We start from the raw sequence: 26,463 nt of genomic DNA on the forward strand, positions 1-26,463 counted from the left end.
GTGACCATCAGATTCTTGGTCACCTGCCTGATCAATATCTTTCTCCCCCGATTGCTCAGTTTGGCCAGGCGGCCAGCTCTAGGAAGAGTCTTGGTGGTTCCAAATTAGTTTCATTTATGAATGATGGAGGCCACTGTGTTCTTGGGGACCTTCAACGCTGCAGACATGTTTTGGTACCCTTCCCCAGATCTGTGCCTCGACACAATCGTTTCTCAGAGCTCTACGGACAATTCCTTTGACCTCATGGCTTGGTTTTTGCTCTGACATGCACTGTCAACTGTAGGACCTTACATAGAGAGGTGTGTGCCTTTCTAAATCATGTCCAATCAATTGAATTTAGCACAGGTGGACTCCAATCAAGTTGTAGAAACATCAAGGATGATCAATGGAAACAGGATTCACCGGAGTTCAATTTTGAGTTTCATAGCAAAGGGTCTGAATACATATATAAATAAGGTATGTTTATTTTTTTTATACATTTGCAAAATATCTACAAACCAGTTTTTGCTTAGTCATTATAGGGTATTGTGTGTAGATTGCTGAGGAAAAACATTTAAATCCATTTTAGAATAAGGCTGTAACATAAACAAAATGTTGAAAAAGTAAAGGGGTCTGAATACTTTCCGAAGGTAACGTATACTCTACATCACCAGAAGTATGTGGACACCTGCTCGACAAACATCTCAATCCAAAATCATGGACATGAATATGTAGTTGGTCCCCCATTTGCTGCGTAACAGCCTTCACTCTTCTAGGAAGGCTTTCCACTAGATATTGGAACATTGCTGTGGGGACTTGCTTCCACACAGCCACATAAGCATAGTGAGGTCGGGCACTGATGTTGGGCGATTAGGCCAGGCTCGCAGTCGAAACTCCATTTCATCCCAAAGGTGTTTGATGGGGTTGAGGCCAGGGCTCTGTGCAAGCCAGTCAAGTTCTTCCACACAGATCTCGACAAACCATTTCTTTATTTGCCTCGCTTTGTGCACAGGTGCACGGTCATGCTGAAACAGGAAAGGGCCTTCCCCAAACTATTGCCACAAAGTTGGAAGCACAGAATCGTCTAGATTTCCCTTCACTGGAACTAAGGGGCCTAGCCCAAAGCATGAAAAACAGCCCCAGAGCATTATTCCTCCTCCACCAAACTTTACAGTTGGGACTATGCATTTCGGGCAGGTAGTGTTCTCCTGGCATCCGCCAAACCCAGATTCGTCCGTCGGACTGGCAGATGGTAGAGCGTAATTAATCACTTCAGAGAACGGGTTTCCACTGCTCCAGAGGCCAATGGAGCTTTACACAATTCCAGCCGACACTTGGCATTCCGCATGGAAACCCATTTCATGAAGCTCCCGATGAACAGTTCTTCTGCTGACGTTGCTTCCAGATGCAGTTTGGAACTCAGTAGGGAGTTGTTGCAGAGGACAGAAGGATTTGTACGCGCTTTGCGCTTCAGCACTCGGAGGTCCCACTCCTAGCCGTTTCCACTTCACAATAACAGCACTTACAGTTGACCAGGGTAGCTCTAGCTGGGCAGAAATTTGACCAAATGACTTGTTGGAAAGGTGGCATCCTATGACGATGCCACGTTGAAAGCCACTGAGCTCTTCGGTACAGGCCATTCTACTGACAATGTTTGTCTATGAGGATTGCATGGCTGTGTGCTCGATTTTTTTTTTTTTTTTTTTTTTTTTACACTTGTCAGTAAGGGATGTGGCTGAAATAACAGAATACAATAATTTGAAGGGGTTTCCACATACTTTAGGCCATGTATGTAAAGTTTATATGTGAAACCAATTTCTATAGATGCACACTGTTCTTCTGAAATCACTTCGGTCGCGCAAAAGGATTAAGTTCGTGCTAGAACATGTGCGGATCAAATACACCGCTTTCACGCTGATTAAGGCGTTTGAAAGATTAAAACACCTGATTTTCTGAGCAATCTGCATATGCTTACTTAAAATATGACTTTACGCCGATTAAGATAAGCAAAGTAAGGTGTTTACATGACTAATGCCATAATTCGTCTACTGCCACAATCAGTTTTATATCTAATTATATGATCATGTAAACGTACTCACACACTGCAGTCAGACAGACACTGCAAAGCCAACACACATACAACTGAACTGTCAGTGGCAGAAGGCTGGGGAGGTGAGGCATCCCAGTGGGGGGGGAGAGAGAATCATGGGGGCTATGCATTATTAAACACAACCCAACCCCTACTAACAAACACTTTGTTGTTTTCTACAGCTGCTGCCACCAAGATTAAAAATGGGGCATGTGTGTGTGTGTGTGTGTGTGTGCGATATATATATATATATATACACACACACACACACACACGTCTCACCCCACATTTCCTAAGCGGAGTTGGGAGCATGAAGTAGGCAGCCGAATACCACCCACGCACTCCTCTGTTTCAGCTTCTAAGTCGCAGCCTGCTGGTGCATCATTGACTGAGCAGCAAAGTCATGGTAGGAATATGTATGAGTCTGTTCGTCTGCCGAGGGGATGCAGGAACATGAGGAGAGACGGAGAAGTTGCAGGGGACAGAGGAAAAGAGGGAGGGTGATGCCCCAGCGGAGGGAAAACTGAGCAGTGTGAGACGAAGAGGTATCCGTCTACCAGAGACTGAGAGATTGTGCGTTCCTGGTGTAACTCGGGCAGTCATTGCAGCCATCCTGTACCCGTCCCGCAGGTGTGATGTTTAGATGTACCGATCCTGTTCAGGTGTTGTTACACGTGTTCTGCCACAGCGAGGATGATCAGCTGTCCGTCCTGTAGTGCCGTCTTAGGTGTCTCACAGTACGGACATTGTAATTTATTGCCCCGGCCACATCTGCAGTCCTCATGCTTCCTTGCAGCATGCCTAAGGCACGTTCACGCAGATGAGCAGGGACCCTGGGCATCTTTCTTTTGATGTTTTTCAGAGTCAGTAGAAAGGCCTCTTTAGTGTCCTAAGTTTTCATAACTGTGACCTTAATTGCCTACCGTCTGTAAGCTGTTTGTGTCTTAACGACCGTTCCACAGGTGCATGTTCATTCATTGTTTATGGTTCATTGAACAAGCATGGGAAACTGTGAAGTTATTTGGATCTTTACGAATTATCTTTGGCCAGGGTCCTGAAAAGGGGGCATTTCTTTTTTTGCTGAGTTTCTCTCTGCACACAACACCTGACCGACATCCCATCTTATCCATTCACCAACCCCTCTCCCTCATCCCATCAAATCAATGTTTATTTGTCACGTGCGGCAAATACAACACGTGAAGAACTTACAGTGAAATGCTTACTTACAAGCCCTAACCAACAGTGCAATTTAAGTTGTTTTTTTTAAGGTATTAGGTAAACAATAGATAGGTAAAGAAAGAAATGAGTGAAAATAACAGTAGCGGTGGCTATATACAGGTGGTACCGTCCCTGCTTACCTGCATGAGCTCCTGTTTCTCCTTCTCCCCGGAGCTGATGGCGTCCCGGATGGACTTGACCTCGTTCAGGGTGGCCTGCTCATCGTGAAGCTTGACACCGTAAGGCACGCTGGACACCTTGTGGTCGATCCTGGAGGGAGGCACACGGTGGAAACAAATCAGAGTGAGTTATTAAACAGTCTTGAAATAGCACATCTTCAGGTGTACTATCAGAGTTGTACATTTTTGCTCTCAGATTATTATTCTATAGTTTGTTGAAGAGGGATGATGTTTACAAAAACACATTTCATTTTCACTATGATAATCCTACTGTGCCAATTTCAAACCATCCTGATCTAATCTAGACAGGAGTGACCAATAAGAAACTATGGATCCATTACAGGAGTCAAACTGGATTTAAAGGGCCACAGGTGTAGAGAGAGAGGAAAGAGCCCGTCAGCAACACAGGGAGAGAGACCATCCATTAGTGGCGGCAGCAGCATATATGTAAAGCCAGTCATCAGCAAGTCATGTGTGCAGCAGAACAACAGGTCTTTCCACATTCTTACAAGAGCAAAGGAGGGCGGGAGGGTGCATGCGAGGGAGGGAAGCAGCACTCCTCCATTACAGGCCAAGGAGAACTAGAACAAATGAAGCCTCTGTAAGCCTTTTCCACCTGGCTGTTAGAATAGATCCTCTTATTCCATTTCTTTGGGTATTTTCTTTGGGAAAGGAGAGTTTAGGACTGACATAGGATGTTAGTGTGTTAGTATATTATTGTTGTTTCATAAGGGTTGGTAAATGTCTTTGATATCAAATGAAGGTCACGGAAGAATGGATCGGAATCCAATAGAACCACTATGTATCTTGTCGTTCATTTACAAAAACAAACATCACAGAAATGAGCCAGGACACAGCTTTTTCCACAACACACATTGTAGAAGCAGCACATCAGGCACTCCAAGAGAATTGTGTTTCGCAGGGAAAAATAGGGATATTTGACCCTTTTGAAGGTCATGCTTGAAATTACAATTGGAATCACAGTCTATGTAAATGGCAGCAAGTTGCCATTTCGACTATAGTGAGATGTGAGGGCCTTGAGGTTGTTGATGTGTTGACAACTGGAATCTTTCTGCAACTGTATGGAAAAAGCAGAAGCCTACTACTATGAAGTGTGATTGCAACCCAACCTGGTTATACACTTACTCTTTTAGCGTTTCAAAGCCCTGCTCTTTGTACTGCAACTCTTGTTTCATGCAGGCTAGGTCTCTCTTCAGCTTATTCACCTAAAGAGACAAACACACAGGACTATAGTTATTTCACTGAAATGAAAAATGTCCAGGTCAAAATACTATTGATTACTGGGAATATGATAATATTCAGCATATTCACCTGAGAGAAACACACAGTATACATTTACTGAAATAAAAAATATCCAGTTGCAATACAATTGATTATTTGGCTATATTTGCGAACAGCTGATTCAAATAGAACCTATCGTGTTTGTTCCTTACAGAAAAATAATTAGGATATAACTGATAATGCACCTGATCGTATCTAATATGATTAAATATGATATGATTAAAACAAAACATTTGCTTATTGTACTTTTATTAAATGTGTGTGGGGGGGGGGGGGGGAATCGACAAATAACCCAACAGTGTATTACTGTTACGCAACACCAACTGGCAGCTCTGGGAAGTGTCCCAAAATTGTACCCTATGTCGTACACTGCTTTTGACCAGAGTCCTGGTCCCTGGTCAAAAGTAGTACACTATATAGGGAATAAGGTACCATTTGGGACGCAGGCTGGGTGCAGTTCTCGGACAAAGATGTCACTTACACACATTCCTCCTTTACAATGAGAAAGAGAGTTGGACACTCAGTCACTTAGCAACAGCCCGTTGGACTAAGCCTATTTCATGCACTAATGTCTGCTTAGGGATGAGAATTAAGCCCCAACAGAAGACTTAAGAACATATGGGTATACACATCCATTCCTAATGTGACTGAACACAAGTAATGCAGGCCATAAATAAAGTACAGAGACGGTGTAAAAAACAGTGTTTTTGTACTACTTACAAAAATGTTTTATAGTACTACCGATATTGATAACTGCATTGTTGGGAAAGCGCATGCAACAAAGGCATTTCATTGTACTTGTGAACGTGACAAACTTGAAAGAGTGGTTTCTTACCCTACTTTTGGAAGTGACAATCTCGGCTTTAAGGATTTCTGGGTCATATTTACTACTGGAGGATGATCTGGAATTCACTGCGGGAGATAAGATGAGAGGGTGAGACGGGGCGTTATCTAATCCACTACATCGCTTTATTCAACTTCAAGGACCTTCTCATCAATTCCCTACGTATTATCAAAGTACTTTAAATCACCACTTCAAGTCTGAGGAACAACAGAGGATTACGCTTAGGAATGGAGTCAAGTTAAGTATTGTAGCGTGTATTAAAACTTTATTTTAAATGTTTTATAACTGACAACTTGAGTAAACTATGATGAGCTGCAATTCTATGATCAAATTTATTTGCACCTACCCAACAGAGATGTCAAACGCTTTGCATCACTCAGAAGACTAAAAGACTGGTCTTATAAAAGACTACCCCTATCACTCTAGTTCTCTTCCCCATTGCCACCTAGCCCCTTCGGTCACCAAATAACCCTGTCTCCCCTGGCTTGTCCCGGTCCTTACAGCTGGTCTGGGAGGTGGACCTGTCCCTCCAGGCGTTGTTGAGCTGGAGGTACTCTTGCTGGGCCAGGCGCAGGCGCTGCTCCTTCACCTGGTAAATCTCCTTCTGGGCACTCAGCGCGTCCTTGGCCACGTCCAGGTACTCCCGCAGCATGACCTCCTGCTCCCGCTGCCACTGGGCCCGCGGGTCCTCCAGCTGAGTGCTCTCTGATGGGGGAAGAGAAGGGGATGAGGAAAGACAGATCAATTGGAGAGGACAGGGAGACAGAACATAAGAAACAGGAATGGATGAGATAATATTTTTTGCTAATCACAATTTTGGATCATGATTTGACCGGTCATGTTTTTCCCACAAATGTGTGATGAATATGGGTGCAGGAAGCTTTAGTTATGGAGTATTGTATATATGAACTCACTTGTGTTATGATCCACATAGTAGGCCCCGACATTGGGGTCGTAGGCCTCCTCCCAACCCACAGGCAGCTCATCTCCAATGCAGTCAGCAAATGTCAGAGGTTTAGTCTGCCTGAAAAATCACACACAAGAAACAGTCAACTGATGGTAAAAATTAGAGAGGTGTCACAGCAAAAGTAAAATCAGGATGACCATGCCAAGATAGTGGGCCATCCAGAGTGTATGTCAAGATAGATAATTTGGTTGTCACAGGGGGGCTACCACCATTACTGTGTGTGTGTCTCTCTCTCTCTCTCTAATAGGGGGGGGGGGTCTAGTTAGAATGGGTCGCTATTCACCTCTGGCTTGCAAAGCACAATAGCCGGAAGCTGGGGCCTGGCATTCCACAAGTAGCGTTAACACATCGCCTGGAGGTTTCTGAGGGAACCAATCCAGGCCTTCCAACACAAGGCCAGAGTTCTGGATCACAGGAGACCCAGGAGGACCTCAGTGGCCACCACACACAAAGCACCTCAAAGCACTCACCAACAGGACCAATGTGCTAACGAAAAAAGTGAAGGGGCCTATTTGCTGAGTAACGGTCCAAAAATCAGCCTCTGGGTCTTTACATTAGCTGATTTGGATAGGCTACGGTTGTCTTTTCCATGCTGCTCTAACTTGGCACAACCAGGATCACAATTGAATCCTAATTCTTCGCATAGCTCCTATAATATAAAACACTGTGCTCAAGGACAGAATACAAATTATGCTAATGTTAAAATGTTTGACAGAGTTATCAGCGGCAAAGCCGGCATGTACACTTTTAGGAAAATAGGTGTTATCTAGAACCTAAAGGGGTTATTCGGCTGTCCCCTTAGGTAGAACCCTTTTGGTTCCAGGTAGAACCCTTCCACAGAGGGTTCTCCCTGGAACCCAAAAGTGTTCTCCTATGGGGACATCCGAAAAACCCTTTTGGAAGCCTTTTTTCTAAGAGTATAGGAAAACTTGTCTTGCTCAAACTCTTTTCTGCAGACTGAAGATATTACCATCCTCACAGAGCCTTTTGTTCAGGGTGAAACTGAACAGGTTCCTTTTTCACTTTATGAATAATTAAAAAGGGCCTGCAAAGACCCCCTTAGCCCCGTTCTAAATGTATCTCTCAGAGGAAAAGGCTTTGTTGAAAACAAACACATATCCCCCAAAAGCTGGCTGCTGCTGCAGGGTCCTTTGAGTGACCGGGTGTGCATCATATTATTTGATTAATTCCACTGAAGCTGTCCTCTCACCCCTGCAAATCCAACCCTTAAATCACTCTGAGCTGATGGCCCAACTCATCATCATTTCCCTCCGAGTAGAGCTGACTCACTGTCTCATTCGACCAACCAGAGGGCTTTAAATAGGCCCAGAGCATAGCGTGAGGCACTCACTGGTTGTTCATTGGAATGCAAGACCTCTTCCAGTCTGTCTGAAGAGGACGACACCAGGCTAGACATCTCTTCATCTCTTCAGACGGTGAAGAATCTTAAATAACACATTTTTGGGTAGTGAGTGACACACCTAAGACTACTATAATTGTCTTTTGTTACCCACAACATAAAATAAATTCTGTTTCTTTACAGCGTTATCCATAAACTGTGTGATCCAGGAAAGACCAGCCATAACCACACATTAGGAAAGCACTCCCCTGGAGGGCAGGGTTGATCAACATTCTATTTTTGTTGAACTGTGTGAGATCCTTACAATACTGGTTGTGGGCCTATATAGCGAGAGCGGCTTTCTGAGGCCCTAGTTGATGATTCTACAGGTTTAACCTCTAGCTAAGTGTTTCACACAAAGACCGGGGGTCTGGCATTTCCTGGTGAGCAGCAGTATTATAAGTCAGTTGAGTGAATGTCGGTGGTGAAAAACAATAGGCAAGTTCGCAAACAAAGTCAAACACCCTGGCCCATGCCCTAACGCAAAGCGACAAAGCGTGCAGCCGAATGCAAACATGCGGGAGCATAACTGAGTCAGAGACTTTCAGTCAAAGCACTATACATTCCTCAAGTCAAATTTATGAGGCTCCAACCTACATTTCATAGCGCTCAAGGTCCAACAATAAAGTAAAGCGGATAGTTGCTTCAGCTCCCCCCTGGCAACGGCTCAGTATCTGGGAGATAACATTCCATTCACCTGACAGAATGGGTTGGGTGCGTCACCATGAGGGTGGATAAACAATATGGCTGGCTGAGGTATGCGAATGCAGCCAAGAGATACTGACATGGCAGGGGCTCATTAGATGCATGTATGCATGCATACTGAAAAAATGTATAAAACGCAACATACAACATTTAGAAAGATTTCACTGAGTTACAGTTCATATAAGGAAATTAGTATATTGGGAGCCAGGCCCACCCACTGGGTAGCTAGGCCCAGCCAATAAACATGAGTTTGAGGCAGCACATTTTCCACCAATAGGGCTGCCCAGTCTAATGGGAATTCATTATCATGATCAGGAGGCAGCAGCAAATGTTGTTCTGCCTCTGAACAAGGCAGTTAACCCACTGTTCCTAGGATGCTAGGCTGTCTTCCTAGGCTGTGGATCCTAGGCCATCATTGAAAATAAGAATGTGTTCTTAACTGACTTGCCTAGTTAAATAAAGGTAAACATAAAAACATAACTCTGCATCAGCTGTTTCTTAGCAAGGCTACAGTAATGTCCTAGTGCTTAACTGCAGTGGAAAGAGATGTCAAAGTCCAATGACAGTTTTGGGCCAGTAATGGATGTCAGGTTATTTCAGTCCGAGTCCACTAATTTGAGAATGACTGGCTAATCTCAGTTTTAGTATTCTGGGCTGGCTTCATTCTACTGTGCCCCAACAGACCAGTGAACAGTTTAGGAGATGGGCCTATGAAGTACAGTAGACAGCCTGTCACTGTAAAGGGTCTATGTTCCTCACTTGACTTAACCCCTCACCTCCCATTGTTGTCGTTGTTGTAAAGAAATGCATGCATGACTCCAGAAATGGAGAGGTTATACATGAATCCATTCCGGTACTGACACTGGTTTCCACATGCTAGTTGCAAGTTTTCAGGGCCTCATGCTGCATTTTGACCCTGTGCACCTTGGCAAGCAGTGAAAGGGATTTTAAATCATCAGTCTTTAATTTACCAGCCTCTGTGCTCAACCCTCCTCAGCTGTGCGTTTTAGGAATGTCTGTTAAGGTTTGTTCTTGCCATCATGTTCTTGATTCTACCAAGCCAACCTGTGACAATTCACCAGGGAGGTCGGCAGATTGGTGGCCTTGTGTCTGTCATGTTCTTGGTCTTATAATGAGGACTGCAATAATGACAGCCACCAAGGGAAAACAGGACTGGCTTTTGACACAAAGCCTATTTTCAAATCTTGCAATATAATATTAAAGCCTATCCTTATCCTAAAACAAAGCAGAATAAAACTATAAAAACTCCCCTAATCTCAAGCATTCCAGAATTAAGCTTTTAAAGAGATTTTGTGTCAAAGTCTGGGGGGACTCAAGTAACTGGTAAAATGATATTAGTGACAGTGTACAAATTAATTTCCCTCTCATGACGCCCTTCTAAGCACTGCATGCTTTGTACTGTAAATGAGGTCCACCCTATGTTCCATTAATACCCACTGAACCAAATGTAATCAAAATTGGCACAAATTTGTATTGTAATAAAATTTGGCCTTGTTTGGGGACAAAGATCATTAGAATAATACCCAGTGTGCTTTGCAAGTGTTCATTTTCACATAACATTTGTCATATAGCAGATGCTTTTATCACAACATAGTGCCATCACACTTGACACCAATGGAGTGCATTTGGGGTGATAGCTGCTATAAAAATGGTATAGAAAAGTATTTTGAAATTGTGTAACTTAATACAAAATGCATTGCATTCAGGCCAGTGAAATACAAATTACACAAAATACTCTAAAGTAATTGAAAGACTTAGTTCAAAAACATGTAACCAAAATACGTGTACATCAAAGGTATGAGAAATAAACTGTAAAATATGCCCCCCCCCCCCCCAAATATAATACCATACCTGTCTCTTGGATCAATCCAACTAGTAGCGTGTTTGATGTGGTCGATGAAGTAGACTTTCCCGTCAAAATCCCGGGCTTCTTCCCAACCCTCTGGTAGTGGTAACTCCTTCCTTGGCATGTCAGACGAGTCTCCATGTAATTTTCTCTGCAAGTCCTCTAAATTCTATTGAAGGTAAACAATGTCTTGTGTGAAGCATCTTAAAATCCCAAATCTGAAAACCATCACTTGGTTCCAATTCCCAAATTCTGGATTGTGTGCGTGTCGGACTACGTGATAATCCATAACGTCTCGCAGTGCATGTTCTCAGTACGAGTAGAAATGTTTGCCAAACAGTGGTAATTTCCTTAATGAAACAATATTTCCAGTACAGATGAGCAAATTATTTCTCTGTAGAATAAAAATGTTATTTTGTAGCCGTTATCTCAGCTCAGTAACAATGTTACAACCATGGTCACATTGGAATTGAGAGAGTGGTGTTCCACGAGAGAAATCCTAATGTGCATTTGAAATCGTTGTTCAAGGTTTGTGTTCGTCTATATATAATACATTGTAGAACATAACGAAAACGTAACGTTAATTATAACTTTTCAAACGGGTTGTCCAATGCATGGCAATTGTGTCGGGGCAGTTTGACTCCTTTTGGGATATTCAGATTAACCGAAAAGTGCATTTGAAGTCTGCAAATCCAGCCAAGATTTTTAGTATGTGTAAAAAGGTTACAACAATGTCTCACCATTCAACAATAAGCTTTTCTTAAATATTTTAGAGCTCTTTTCGTTCACTGGCCACCATGTTTAGTTAGCGAGAACGATGCTAACCAGTCAGCTAGCAAGTAACCCTCTCGTGCGCTACCCAAAAATTACCCCGTTCCACAGAACTGAGATGCAGTTATCTTCACATTCACGGTAAATGTTCCTGCAAAATTCCAATAAATCCTCATTGAAGTTGTTTACTTGTAATCGTTTGTTACTTAAAGGGGCAGCAGTCTCTCCTCCAGAGTACTGCTTGCCGCGGTCGGTCGTGAAGGCTCGCGATGCTGTTGAATGACGTCATACAGGTGTTTCTCTGCCCTGTGCCATACATTTTATTCTACCAAATGTTTCCTACAATATGAATATTTTTTTCTGGTTTTAAATGTGGAATAATGTGTAACGCTTACGTCATAAATGACGGACACACACGAGACAATTAAATACTTTGCTTGGTGATAAATGTTGCTCTGTGTTTGTTAGTTCTACTTCATGAGGCAAACTTCTGAGACAAGTGCACGACGCCCTCCCATGGACAGTTTTTGACACTGTTCACTACGTTACAAATATTTATTTTAATCATTTCAAATACAACTGGAAATGTCTTATTCATTATAGGCCGTTAAATATTATAAATTCCAGTCCGAAGTTAAACAAAATATGTGTAGTACATTGCACTTTATGTGAAATATTTTGGCACAATTATATAGCAACATTGTTTTTTACGGGAACCGACATACCCTTTTGCAATTACATTATTAAAACTCAGAGGCTTCATCCACATCACACAAGTAGCAGTTGCCCAGCCCATACACTGCCGTCACGAATCCAACGGATTGAAGGGTACAAGGCGCTGGCGGGGCTCTTTTCAACACAAACAAGGAAGAGATATCACGTGCACTGGTTACAGTGGAAATCATTCGGTCAGTTCATCGTTGGCTCTTGGTTGCTGTGTCCAGGAAGACGACATTATACGGCGTTCAAGCAGTGCCACATGGTTCTGCTTCGGCACATATCCATCGCCCTAACCGCCGCGGTGGCTGCCTTCGGGTCCGCGCTGTTTATCGCCTTGAATTATTTCTACAGAAGGCGAATATGGTCTCCCGAAGCGGAATATTACATGATAAAAGAGGTACACTGTTATTCTCTGCCATCTAGGAATGTTCAGTCGGCATAAGTGTATGACTCTGTTGCAATCGGTGGGCCAGACGCACAGTTTTCAAGGTTTATCGCCGGATTCTTTATGTGCCAGAGCAGTGAAAGTTCTATAGGCGCCAGTGGCATCGAACACAAAGAGAGGACTTCACGAATCACTTCTGTCTGGACGTGGATGTGGTCTTCCAGCCCATACAATACATATGATATGAATGCTGAGCCTTCATCCCAGATCATGTTGATCACAAACTGACAATCTGACTGCATGGTGGTGGTGATGATGATGATGGGTTGTGATAACGATTGACGCACATAATGGGAATCATTCAGGTTTAGGGTCCAAGAGAGCAACAAGAAAATATAGTCATTTTCATGTTGAAGGAAATTGTTGTTTTATATATTCAAATCATTCCAAAGTAGTATCACTATCATAATAATAATTGCCTATAGAAACATTTCCTCTGAATATAGCCTATAGGGATATAGGACATTACCTGAAATTGTCAAATAAGATTTTCAGGAGCTTCAAAGGTATTAATTAAATCAAAGAGACAAGATAAGGCAACAGTTAATGTGTCACTCGCCTACAGAGTGCTACTCACAAACCAATGATGGTTTTGAGCTGATTTAACTAACATTTGTAGAAACTACGATTATGGTTCATTACAACATTACATAGTGGTCAAAGAGCTTATGCAGTTATTGTGGGCCAAGTAGACAGCTTATTGGGGATTTGGGGGTCACAGAGGCTGCTAGCTGCTTTGCACACACAAATGCAAGTGATTGCAGCATTATCTATAGTGCACCGTTAATCCTACAGGGATAGATGGTGAAAATGCTGTTGTGTGTAAACAAAACATATTGCAGTCCGTCACTTTACAGGAGTAACAATTATCTATACCTGTAACTTGAGAAAAAAGTAAAATGGGATAAGGTAACTTCATGTTGCTGATGTTGAGAACAGGTGTTTTGATGACCTCCCACTGTGTGTGTTGAGCAGGAGCACGAGGAGCATGGAAAGCGCCAGGTGCTTGTCCTTGGCCTAGACGGTGCTGGGAAGAGCAGTATCCTGCAGGGGCTGACAGCTGGAGACGGAGGCAAGAAAGGGCACTGCCGCCCCACCAGGGGCTTCAACTTTATGAGCCTCAGTGCCCCTGCCTGTCAGCTGGATTTCCTTGAGAGTAAGCTGTGCAGTTTGCACACCACCAGAATTCTGCATATGCTTGCAGTGCAATTCAACTGGCCTGTAAGACTCCATGCAGAGTGCTTTAAGGTGGTTCTATGACCTTAAAATACGTCACATTTTAAGCTATCAGTTTGGCCCTTGAAATACCAGTGGCCTTACCAAAAGCATTATAATCATGTGCCTTTGCTTAGACTCAGTCATACGTTTGGACAACACACACCATTTACCTTTTCTTCAGTGGAATAATTAATTTAGCCCTTTTGTAGTGTGACAAACAAGGTATACAACACAAGTTCATACATCTACCTTTTTGCCTAGCAACACTCAAGTAACCAGCCTACCTCTGTCTGCTGTATTCTAGTTGGAGGGGGTGAGGATTTGCGTACGTACTGGACCGAGTACCTGAGGAAGACGCATGTCTTGGTGTACGTGGTTGACTCCTCTGACAGAAAACGTCTCCCACAGGCCAAGGCTGAGCTGCATCGCCTTCTCAGACTGGATTCACAACTTCCTGTGGTGGTCCTGGGAAACAAACAGGTGACCTTGACTATTGAGCTGTCGTATACCGTCTTTGGGCAGACAACCTAACGAATGGAATCTAATTCCATTGCTATAGAAACACGTTTGTTGTTCCTACTGTGGGCAACGTGTCTTGGACATGGATAAATGTATGTTCTCTCGTGTGTACATGTTAGTAACACATCACTTGAGCTATGTTTATAAAGAATTTGTAATACTGTTATAAATGTGATATTACGCCTGTCATGACCAGTGTTGTAATACATCAATGCTTAGATTGTCAAACTCTTATTTACAATTTAGTCATTTCAACAGAGGCTCATTAAGCCCAGAGTGACTCGGCAGTAGACTTCACTGTCCGTCCTGTGTGTCTTCTTCACCCCCAGGACAAGCACAACGCCATGAGTGTGTCGGAGCTCCATGAGGCCCTGTCTCTGGGGGCGGTGGCTGACGATAGGCGGCTGTTCCTCCTGGCTGCCCAGCTGGGCTCAGACGGCCTGATTGTCTCCCGCAATCTGCAGGCCTTCCAAGACTTGATCCTACAGCTCGTTTGATTCCCTAGGACAGGATGAGTTGAACTGGGTGTTGACCATGCAGGTGGGATGGGGAGTTGCCCATGGGTGAGCCCGTGTGTAAGTACAAGTAGCAATGACTGCGTGTGAATACTTTTGAACTAGAGAAGATCCTTCAGGGCCCTCTGGGAGTCAGGGACTTCATTAAATCACTTACATAGTAACAATATACACAAAGTATACCAAACATTAGGAACACCATCAACATGGCAAACTTGAGCGTGAAAAACCCAATGTTGCAGTTCTTGACACTCAAACCGGTGCGTCTGGTACCTACTACTATACTCCATTCAAAAGGCTCTTAAATATTTTGTCTTGCCCATTCATCCTCTGAATGGCACACATACACAATCTGTCTCGAGGCTTAAAAATCATTCAACCCGTCTCCTCCCCTTCATCTACACTGAAGTGGATTTAACAGGTGACATGGAAAAAGGTTTTCTTAATGGTTTGTATACTCAGTGTAGATCATGCGTCTAGCTACACATCATGAAGCTTGTTACATTTATTGTAGCATAAGTGTCAATACAATACAGTTTCAATGCTCCTTATTGTGGCAATGTCATGTCAGCTAGTGTCAATTCAGTCAATAATGAAATGGCATTTTATCCTCTTTAAAGGAGACGTTTGATTGAGTGTTACATTTCATTGTAGGTAAGATGCAGTCAAGTCCATGTAAATAGGTGTAAACAGTGCAGTTAAGATGACTTGTTCTTTGATAAATTCATGCTCTACGTTGGAATTTTTTTTAAATGTGCATGTTTTCACTTATTGGAGGCAGTGTTGTAGCCCGCTTTTATTCAAAACATACCTTTAAATCTTATCTTCAACCTTCTTATCAATGACCAGTAATTCCATGTTTCTACTGCAGTGGCACCACCTGATGTTTTGTTTGACTGTTAAACTGAAATGTGGTTGTTAAAATTATAACGTTACCCACGATTTAAAGAAATCAGGCCCTTTAAGGACCCAGTTGGGGGAAGGACAATTTTCGTTGCCTTCTCTGACCCATCAAATCAATACATAAACTACTAAGGAGGAAACAAATCTTTAGATAGGCTTATATAACCTTGTATTGTGGTTAAACAGGAAGCCGTTTTGCTGAGCAGTCCTTATCTGACATGTAGAATTGACTTTGCGGACTTGTTTTTTTCCAACTCGGTGCCAATGTAGGTTAGTTTGAACACAACCTGCTCAGTTTAGCAGATACAGTAACGTAATAGTGGCAATAGTATGTACTCCGTGAGGTATTCCAGATGCTTTAATAGTGATCAATTAAGCACTTGGTTGCTCCCCGAAATGAGATTGTAAATAATTGACGAGAACAGATAGGACTAGCATACTGAAATAGGTCAGCTAATGTGTTGGTATTTTCACTACAAGCAAACTCCAGACATCTGAATGCAGTTTCCTGACCGTCTTGATAAAACACCAATTTTAAAAAGGTTCTTAACTGCAATGCTCGGGGTTATTGGTCAGCCTAATGGAATATCATGTCCAACATCTCACCAAATTTATCCAATGTACCAAGTGCTAGATTTATTGGAGACATTTCCCATTAATTGAAAACATTGTGTTTTCCGAGACAGTAAAACTAGTCACTATACAAAATATTGTACACTGTATAATCTTGTGGATGTGTGATATTTCCAACTTGTCTAATCAAACCTGATGTGCACATAAACATATTTAGATGAGGAAAACCCCTCCTTGATAGGGATGGGCATATGACATTATTGCACTATGAATAATCATGCATTTTTTTCCAGATCTCCAGATTGTCAATTCCCCTCACCCCAAAAAGTTGCTCTTGAATCTCTGGACCAATCAGAATGAAGCAAATGCAGGTACCACAACAACTGGCAGTGGTCTGTTGTTTTTTGGCTAGCAGTCAGCAACAGTGAAATACAGTGGGGCAAAAAAGTATTTAGTCAGCCACCAATTGTGCAAGTTCTCCCACTTAAAAAGATGAGGCCTGTAATTTATCATAGGTACACTTCAACTATGACAGAAAAAATGAGAAATAAATCCAGAAAATCACATTGTAGGATTTAATTTATTTGCAAATTATGGTGGAAAATAAGTATTTGGTCACCTACAAACAAGCAAGAGTTCTGGCTCTCACAGATCTGTAACTTCTTTAAGAGGCTCCTCTGTCCTCCACTCGTTACCTGTATTAATGGCACCTGTTTGAACTTGTTATCAGTATAAAAGACACCTGTCCACAACCTCAAACAGTCACACTCCAAACTCCACTATGGCCAAGACCAAAGAGCTGTCAAAGGACACCAGAAACAAAATTGTAGACCTGCACCAGGCTGGGAAGACTGAATCTGCAATAGGTAAGCAGCTTGGTTTGAAGAAATCAACTGTGGGAGCAATTATTAGGAAATGGAAGACATACAAGACCACTGATAATCTCCCTCGATCTGGGGCTCCACGCAAGATCTCACCCCATGGGGTCAAAATTATCACAAGAACGGTGAGCAAAAATCCCAGAACCACACGGGGGGGACCTAGTGAATGACCTGCAGAGAGCTGGGACCAAAGTAACAAAGCCTACCATCAGCAAGGGCATTGAAGATGAAACGTGGCTCGGTCTTTCAGCATGACAATGATCCCAAACACACCGCCCGGGCAACAAAGGAGTGGCTTCGTAAGAAGCATTTCAAGGTCCTGGAGTGGCCTAGCCAGTCTCCAGATCTCAACCCCATAGAAAATCTTTGGAGGGAGTTGAAAGTCTGTGTTGCCCAGCAACAGCCCCAAAACATCACTGCTCTAGAGGAGATCTGCATGGAGGAATGGGCCAAAATACCAGCAACAGTGTGTGAAAAGCTTGTGAAGACTTACAGAAAACTTTTGACCTCTGTCATTGCCAACAACGGGTATATAACAAAGTATTGAGATAAACTTTTGTTATTGACCAAATACTTATTTTCCACCATAATTTGCAAATAAATTCATTAAAAATCCTACAATGTGATTTCTGGATTTTTTTCCCTCATTTTGTCTGTCATAGTTGAAGTGTACCTATGATGAAAATTACAGGCCTCGTCTTTTTAAGTGGGAAAACTTGCACAATTGGTGGCTGACTAAATACCTTTTTGCCCCACTGTAAGTGATGTTCAACATGATAGAATAGATTGTTCAAAAAAAGGTTATGGTGAGTGTTTTGCATTGATCTGTGTCAGGCCTTGTGGAACTTCAAGGAGGTGCATACCTGTTATCACTATTTGAAGTGGGGAAAATAGCATAGGCTACCGATGTCATGGCTGACTGGAAGGCAAAATGCGCTATGAAAATAAAATGCTTTTTCATGTCAAATGCATCATGAGGAAATGAGCTTAAATTAAACAATTACTTTGTGCATCAACTGTTGGGTACGTTTACACTGCACAACAAACTATAAGCTACCATGTTCTGTCAGCCACAATATGTTTGAAGCAGCAGTAGCTCACACTGTTATATTAAATTTAAAAAATTCAAATGTCATGGTGTAACAATGTCACATGGATAATTGCATTTAGACAAAGTTTTTTAATGTAATTTTCCCCCTCTTCAAAAATGTACACAAATAGTATTCTAACTTCCGTTCTGGTATTCAATTAACCGTGTCCATCCCTACTCCTTGATATCGCCATTGTTTCTTGATAATCTAGAGCATGTTTCATATTTCTGTTGTGTTCAGTTGTAATATTTATGCTGCTTCAAAGATTTAACAAACTCCAATGTCTTATTTTTCGTTTTGCAGTGACATTCTAACCTTTTGCACAAACGATGTTATGTTTATATCTTATGTTATTCAAAAAAGGAAATGCATTGATAACGGCTTAGCAAAATTCCACATTAAGAGTGATGCCGAGACTAAGGTTGTCCACTTTAAAATGTATGCCAAACAAAAATGACTGCAAAGTTAAACCGTACATACACAAGGACTACTTTAAACAATTTCCAGACAAGTGAACAAAAACGTCAATCAAACTTTGCATCTGCACTGTTCAAGTAAATGTGTTTTTATAAAATTCCTAGTGAATTGTTAGAGATATTTAGGGATTTAGGCAGTGAGGCCCGTTATATACTTCCCCAGAGTTAAATGAACTTGTTGATACCATTTATGTATCTGTGTCTACCTATTGTTCACCTAATACCTTTTTTGCACTATTGGTTAGAGCCTATAAGTAAGCATTTCACTCTAAGGTCTACACCGCTTGTATTCGGCACACGTGACAAATAAACTTTGATTTGAGGTAGTTTCACAAGCCAATGCTAACTCGCGTTAGCACAATGGAAGCAATGGTTAGCAACTTCCTTTAAACCACACGCAGAGATACCAATGGTATCCAAGAGTTCATCCGACTCAGGGGAAGTATGACAGGCCTCATTTCCCAAATCCCAAAGTATCTAACAATTCCCAGTTGTATGGTTTGTTTAACTTTTCAATCATTGGTTTACGTTTGGCATGCACTTTTAAATTAAAAAATCTTTGTCTCACCACTAACTGTGGAATTTGCCATTACAAATATACATTTTCACTTCATTACAAAAGCAGTCTTAAATGTTCTTGCTGTATGGAATTTGTGTAACTGTATTTTTGGGATACATATGGAAAGTATGAACAAATATAATAAAGTTTGATTTTATGCATGTTGAAAATGTCTGGTATTTTTCTAAAATGTTTACATTCTGATTGAAGGAGAGTTGCTGAATGCACCATGACTCCCTCTGTCCATCAAAGTAACAAAATAATTGCGAGTCAGCACTCCCAGACTGCCTCCACTGATGAAGAGTAATGATCCCTCTCTACATTGAAGATCTTTGACCACCACAGACAGGCCCAGTTATGTGGAAACAGGTTTCCCACCTTTGAGAAACTCCACAAAGATGTTGTATTCCTCTGGATGGCAGCGTTTATACTGGTCCACTTTCCTCCTGATCTGTGAGGGCGTGTCCTGGTAATAGTTCTTCTCATCTCTGGCCATAGCCTACAGAAGCAAAAATTAGGTTGGGATAAAAAATACAAATAAAAAATGAGGTCTCACAATACCCATAAGAACATACAGTAGTTATTGCTATGACCCAAAGGCAATAAACTGCAACTACAGGAATACGAGCCCATCCTTTGTGAAATACTACTGTACAGAGAGAATCAAGTTAGGCGAGGTGAAATTCCTCATCAGCTGTACTTACCTTGTAGTTCTCACTGTGTTCCCTGATCATGTACTGCACATACTCTATCAAGTCTGTGGATAAAGTCTTTGTGTCTTTCTCTGGGAGATTGGCCTCTGCTACAAGTTCTGTTGAAAACAAATCATCATGCATGAGTCTAAGTGATAAGATCTTCTAATAAAATCTAATAGGGGCACCTGAGTTGCACAATGGTCTAAGGCACTGCATCTCAGAGGCATCACTACAGACCCTGGTTCTATCCCGGGCTGTATCACAACCGGCCGCGATCAGGAGTCCCATAGGGTGGCGCACAATTGGCCCAGCGTCGCCCAGGTAAGGCAGTCATTGTAAAATAAGAATTTGTTCTTAACTGACTTGCCTTGTAAAATAAAAGGTTCAATAAAAAAAGGATTTATAAATTACAAAGAACAAATGTTGATTTAGGTCCAACAAGAAATGATTAATGGTTCCTTACCATTGAGAACGTATGGCTTCCTTACAAATTTGAGGGTGGGAGCTTCTTCAGTTCTCTCCACAGCAGCAAACTGCAGACATGTCAATTATACATCACAATTCACTCTAAGTGATTAGGCCATGACTTGTGAATGTATAGTATATCATCATGATGGACAGGATAAACTCACGGTCAGTGTCTTAATTGGGAGGGCACGGTTAGGGTCAAATGCCAGACCCATGTCTCGCAAGTTCCTTGCCACAGACTTCTTGTCACTCCAGGCATTTCGGATCTGAGGACTTGAAATAAACAGTTACACAACTATAGGCATTCACTCATGCTAGATCATACATTTCTGATAAGTGGGTGTTGTATGTATTAAGTATGCCATTAGCACTTTGGGTAACGATGCTTCGAGGGTGGCTGTTGTCGATGTGTCACTGGTTCGAGACCAGGTAGGGGCGAGGAGAGGGACGGAAGCTATACTGTTACACTGGCAATACTATAGTGCCTATAAGAACATCCAATAGTCAAAGTTATATGAAATACAAATGGTATAGAGAGAAATAGTCCTATATTAACTACAACCTAAAACTTCTTACCTGGGTATATTGAAGACTCATGTTAAAAGGAACCACCAGCTTTCTCATGTTCTGAGCAAGGAACTTAAATGTTAGCTTTTTTACATGGCACATATTGCACTTTTACTTTCTTCTCCAACACTTTGTTTTTGCATTATTTAAACCAAATTGAACACGTTTCATTATTTGAGGCTAAATAGATTTTATTGATGTATTATATTAAGTTAAAATATTGTCGTATTTGTCATTATTACAAATATGAATCTGCCGATTAATTGGTATTGGCTTTCTTTGGTCCTCCAATAATCGGTATCGGTGTTGAAAAATCATAATCGGTCGACCTCTACACTGTACTCCAAAATGTAACTTATCCACAATGCTCCAAAGGGACGGCAGGTAGTCTGGCAGATAGGAGTGTTGGACCAGTAACCGAAAGGTTGCTGGATCGAATTCCTGAGCTGACAAGGTTAAACAATAAGCCATTCTGCCCCTGATCAAGGTAGTTAACCCACTGTTTCCCGAGTGTAACAATTGTTAAAGTACTGTGTGAATTTCACCAGGTTCATATATTAATATGGCATGTTGATTTGTTATTATGCATGCCTGCATCTTAGGAGTAAGGGGAGTGTGTACTTCCGTTTTGCCCTGCGTGTTCAGTGCATCAAAATGATTTTAGCCCATGAGAGGTAGGCACACTTTTCCTGTCGTCTTCAGAAAAGTTTGACTCTTTTAAAGCACAAAGTCATACAGTGTTTTGTTCATTAATAATGTTGTATATTTAGAGGTTACTCATAAGTGGATGGTATTGTTAAGATGCACTTGTAATTGTACTTTTTACGATGATATCAACATTCTGAATTCAACATGTGATTAATAGTTAGCTACAATATTAGCAGGCTATTGTATGTGTGAACGTTGGCTAGCTCCTCGAATGATCCCAGTCCCTTGTATTGTGCATCTGTTGTAGAACGAGGCAACAAGTCACAGAACATGTGCTCTACAAATGTTTTATTTTCTTTTGGATGCAGGTATGTGGTTTTATCTATGTAAAATATTTTATGTATAATAAGGAGAGGTTGTACTAATTTTGTATTTAAAAAATCATTTTGATGCACTATGAGAGAAAGAGGTGACAATTGGCAGAACATATGTGCTCTATGAATGTTTTATTTTCTTTTGGATGCGGGGAGTGAATTCTGTTTAATTAAAACTACCTGATCTCCAAAGTCCACGTCTATAGTCTCAATCAACCACACACAACGCAGAGTTACAGCGGTGCAGTACAGCACCGGTTACACAGGCGCCGATGGCATGGATGTCGATTAAGGCAGTCTCATGAAAGTGACACGTTTAAATGTCAAACAACATTATATTAAAGGAGTGTCGGTCTGCACATGTGCAGGTCAGCGTTAGAAACACGCTGATGGGTCTACGCATGAGCTTTGCTAGACAACTTCGCCATGACATCCCATATAAATGTGATCATGGATTTCTATCAGAGAAATATGAAATATGAATGTAACCATGATTGCGTTTTGACCCGAGTGCAGCTCAGTGTAAAGGTAGGGTTGGTATCTTCTGGCAACATTCTCAGCCAAGATGCATGCGCATCCCCCTGCCTCTCCCTTTAACTATTCCCCAGGTCGTTGTTGTAAAGGAGAATGTTTTCAGTCAACTTACCTGGTAAAATAGAAATTCAAACATAACTAGTCTGGCGGTAAACAATTTTCAAAAAAGTCGTATTTCGTAAAAAATGCCAACTTGCATATACAGACAAATGGTCTTCAATACTGTCTCTACCAATAGGTTTGCTTTGGTGAGAAACTACCTGCCCTCCAGGACACCTACACCACCCGATGTTACAGGAAGGCCATAAAGATCATCAAGGACAACAACCACCCGAGCCACTGCCTGTTCACCCCGCTATCATCCAGAAGGCAAGGTCAGTACAGGTGCATCAAAGCTGGGACCGAGACTGAAAAACAGCTTCTATCTCAAGGCCATCAAACTGTTAAACAGCAACCACTAACATTGAGTGGCTGCTGCCAACACACTGACTCAACTCCAGCCACTTTAACAATGGGAATTGATGGGAAATTATGTAAAATATATCACTAGCCACTTTAAACAATGCTACCTAATATAATGTTTACATACCCTACATTATTCATCTCATATGTATACGTATATACTGTACTCTATATCATCCACTGCATCTTTATGCAATACGTGTATCACTAGCAACTTTAACTATGCCACTTTGTTTACATACTCATCTCATATGTATATACTGTACTCGATACCATCTACTGTATCTTGCCTATGCTGCTCTGTACCATCACTCATTCATATATCTGTATGTAGATATTCTTTATCCCCTTACACTTGTGTATAAGACAGTAGTTTTGGAATTGTTAGTTAGATTACTTGTTGGTTATTACTGCATTGTCGGAACTAGAAGCACAAGCATTTCGCTACACTCGCATTAACATCTGCTAACCATGTGTATGTGTGACAAATAAAATTTGATTTGATATTGAAGCTGCCTGTCACTAAGCCGAATAATTAATGTTACGAAGCAAAGCTGTTCAGCCAAACGACGCCCTGGTTGGACCAGAACAAGTAATGTTAGCTATCAAACTAGTTTGTTATTTCACCAGTTTGACAACCATTGATAATAAACCCGGGAATAGACCAGATATTTTCTTGTAAAGTTAGGTTGGCTAGCTAGTTCAATCACAGACAAAACTGCATACATGAGCTAACGTTAGCATCACAGCTTACTAGAACGTGGAGTTAGCATTGCTAACATCGACTGCTATTCATAATCAATATTCGACTTACCACTCAATTCTCGGGGCTTCCCTTTTCTTAAACTGCTTTTTCAGTTTCTTTCTATCTTTACTGTAATCAAACGTGTTTCTTTTACTTTTCTTTTTGGCTTTCGGCATTGTTTGAAAATCGATCTGACTTTTATTTCTGAAAAACGTGTGGAACGTATGCAGTATTTCGGTGGGGACGCATGTGTTGGTATCACGTGGGTTAAATAAACGCCCATTTACCTTTGACCTTTATGTAGTATTTTTTTAAATTATTATTATAGTAGTAGCGTAAAATTATCACAGATAACATTACTATCATGAACTAATTAAAATACATTAAATTATGGGTCATCTTTTGATAACAGGGAAGGTGTGATAATCACTTATTCTGGTTCTAGTGATGATGATGATGATGATGATGATGATGATGATTATGAGAACGAGGATGATGATGAGTCAAGGAATCCCTGGCTGCAATGATTTGTCTTAAAAATAAAAACAATCTGAAAGCCTTATAAACCATGAGCCCAGAATTGCATGAAAACATAAACGGTACATTTCTGTAGATTGACAATGACAAACATAGCAATAATAACTTTTAGCAACAATTAGGTTGAAATTGGTTGTTTTTGTTATTTTCCATTGGAAGATAAGAAATTATGTACAAAAAAACATACACTATACATATGGACAGACTAACCAGGGAAACACAAAACATGATAACAGACTAACCAGGGGAGTGAACTAGACAGGGGATAAAAGCTAAGATAACAGTGAAACCGAGTAAGCCATCTATGATATTACACATATATACATGATTTGTGATTTTACACATCTAGTGTCTCTCTTGTATTCTTTTTACACATTTTGCAATCATATTTTAATCTCAAAGAAGTAGTATTTCTTGCCAGAATCTAAGAGACAAGTGCTCAAGGGGAAGCTACAGTGTCTGGTCTGGAGCTTGAGGTAACGAGCTCTGCTGGTCGGCTACTTTGTAGCAACCTAGTGGTGCCATCTGCGCTAGAATACATTACGATCTCCAAAACTGAATAAATGTGACGGTCGTTTTGGGCTTTAAAATTAGGTTATTATGATTCGATCCCCACAGTGAATAATTTTAAAGTTCGTTGCAAATCGAGATATTTAATTAAATAGTGATCGATTCTAACTACACTTTTTGTCATCATACAGAACCATGTGCCGATACAGACCAATCACGGGCCTGTACGGTACACATCCTGGTCTCCGAGCATTTCGTATTATTCTGTACGTAAACCGGGATACTAATTCAGTATGATATGTCTCGTTTCGTATGGTATGTATTAATTTGTCGACCAAATTGGGCTAGGAAGAGGCTCCCCGGTGACTATCTCATACAGGATGAAAATTACATCAACCATGATCCTTTGCTAGTTACAGAAAATTTCACCATGATCCTTAGCAATTTTTTTGTTCCATTTCAACCACATTCAGCAATAGAGAGCAATAGTAATGACGTATTTTTGTTGGCACTAATTCCGGTTTGTTTTACAAAGCCAATGGTACGTTATTGATTATACTTTTATACATTCTAATCAATTCCATACAATCATACAGTGACAGGGTGGAATACTGTTAATTATAGTCCTACATTAAATGTATACATAATTTAGCCATTATTCATGCAATTCATAACAATCCCACCCTTTGACAAAATATTATACACACAATCACACATCTTTTTTTTTTTTAAATATCTATTATACCCAAAATCAAACACACAAAAAAACAATATATGTATTTACAATGACTGTTCTTGTTACAGTTTTCTTGCAGTGAAAGAGAGGCGGACCAAAACGCAGCGTGGTTATTTATAAACATCTTTAATAAAGATAAAAAAATACGAACAATATACAAAACAAGAAACGTGAAAAACCGAAATAGCCCTATCTGGTGCAACAAACACGGAGACAGAAACATTCACCCACAAAACACTCAAAGAATATGGCTGCCTAAATATGGTTCCCAATCAGAGACAACGATAAACACCTGCCCCTGATTGAGAACCACTCTAGGCAACCATAGACTTACCTAGACTACTTCACTAAACCACAATCCCATAACCTACAAAAAAACCTAGACAAAACACACCACATAAATACCCATGTCACACCCTGGCCTGACCAAAATAATAAAGAAAACTCAAAATACTAAGGCCAGGGCATGACAGTTCTAGGCATCAGAATCATAACTCTTCTTGTCAGGATTCTTGTTATAATCTTCATCAAAAAACAGTCTAAACATCAAAACAAGAAGGAACCTAAACATTAAAAATGGTCTCATCTAACATAGGCTCCTCGTAAGTGAAGGAGCTGGGTCCATCTATTAGGTCTGGGGGCATGTATTCATCATTCCACTGGTCAGAGCTCGGAATCAGTCCGTATCTCTCCATCTGTTGCGTCACCCATTTCTCCAGAGTCCTGGAAATGAGACCTCTCCCACACAGAATCAAACAGCATCCGCACAAAACCAACACAGTCACACAGGTGAAGGTTGCCCAGCACACAGTGATCATGACATTGTTCCATTTCCCAAACACACTATCAAACCAATTTGATAGAGCATTATCTACCCCAGAGTTCTCTCAAACTCGTCACCGCGATTTGTTGTGCTAAACCTATTATCGCGTCTCTAGTATAGTTGATGAAACACAGTTGGTTATAG

At 41.2% G+C, this 26,463-nt stretch overlaps 3 protein-coding genes across 8 annotated transcripts in view; 1 reads left to right on the plus strand and 2 right to left on the minus strand.

Moving 5' to 3' along the window:
- Nucleotides 1-11,584, minus strand: part of LOC135550721 (protein KIBRA-like) — a 35,017-nt gene extending 23,433 nt beyond the window's left edge. For 2 of the 5 annotated variants that reach the window (XM_064981775.1, XM_064981773.1), the window contains exons 1-7: nt 10,555-11,584; nt 7,930-8,023; nt 6,526-6,635; nt 6,113-6,316; nt 5,603-5,679; nt 4,612-4,691; nt 3,427-3,556 (exon numbers count right to left, since the gene is read on the minus strand). In XM_064981775.1, the coding sequence (XP_064837847.1) occupies nt 3,427-3,556; nt 4,612-4,691; nt 5,603-5,679; nt 6,113-6,316; nt 6,526-6,635; nt 7,930-8,023; nt 10,555-10,690 (831 nt within the window). In that variant the 5' untranslated portion in view covers nt 10,691-11,584. The remainder of the gene's footprint in view (nt 1-3,426; nt 3,557-4,611; nt 4,692-5,602; nt 5,680-6,112; nt 6,317-6,525; nt 6,636-7,929; nt 8,024-10,554) is intronic. The other 3 variants (XM_064981777.1, XM_064981776.1, XM_064981774.1) reach the window with 2 other exon arrangements.
- Nucleotides 11,585-12,102: 518 nt separating this feature from the next.
- On the plus strand, nt 12,103-19,381 carry LOC135550725 (ADP-ribosylation factor-like protein 9). 2 transcript variants are annotated; one of them, XR_010457136.1, is made up of 5 exons: nt 12,103-12,437; nt 13,461-13,641; nt 14,008-14,183; nt 14,552-14,797; nt 16,507-19,381. XR_010457136.1 is itself a non-coding variant. In XM_064981781.1 (4 exons), exons 1-4 carry the CDS (start codon nt 12,300-12,302, stop codon nt 14,717-14,719), a joined length of 663 nt encoding a protein of 220 aa, XP_064837853.1. In that variant the 5' UTR covers nt 12,103-12,299; the 3' UTR covers nt 14,720-19,381. The 2 variants fall into 2 exon arrangements, 1 of the variants encoding a protein (XP_064837853.1); XM_064981781.1 differs by having other exon boundaries at nt 14,552-19,381.
- Nucleotides 19,382-19,419: 38 nt separating this feature from the next.
- Nucleotides 19,420-23,965, minus strand: LOC135550726 (nucleolar protein 16-like). The gene is made up of 5 exons (XM_064981782.1): nt 23,783-23,965; nt 20,548-20,656; nt 20,379-20,448; nt 19,925-20,031; nt 19,420-19,719 (listed from the first exon to the last, which is right to left on the minus strand). The coding sequence occupies exons 1-5, from the start codon at nt 23,887-23,889 to the stop codon at nt 19,576-19,578; spliced, it is 537 nt and encodes a 178-aa protein (XP_064837854.1). The 5' UTR covers nt 23,890-23,965; the 3' UTR covers nt 19,420-19,575.
- Between the last annotated feature and the right edge of the window lie 2,498 nt (nt 23,966-26,463).

Source organism: Oncorhynchus masou, chromosome 12 (assembly GCF_036934945.1).
Source record: "Oncorhynchus masou masou isolate Uvic2021 chromosome 12, UVic_Omas_1.1, whole genome shotgun sequence".
Classification (NCBI taxonomy): domain Eukaryota; kingdom Metazoa; phylum Chordata; class Actinopteri; order Salmoniformes; family Salmonidae; genus Oncorhynchus; species Oncorhynchus masou.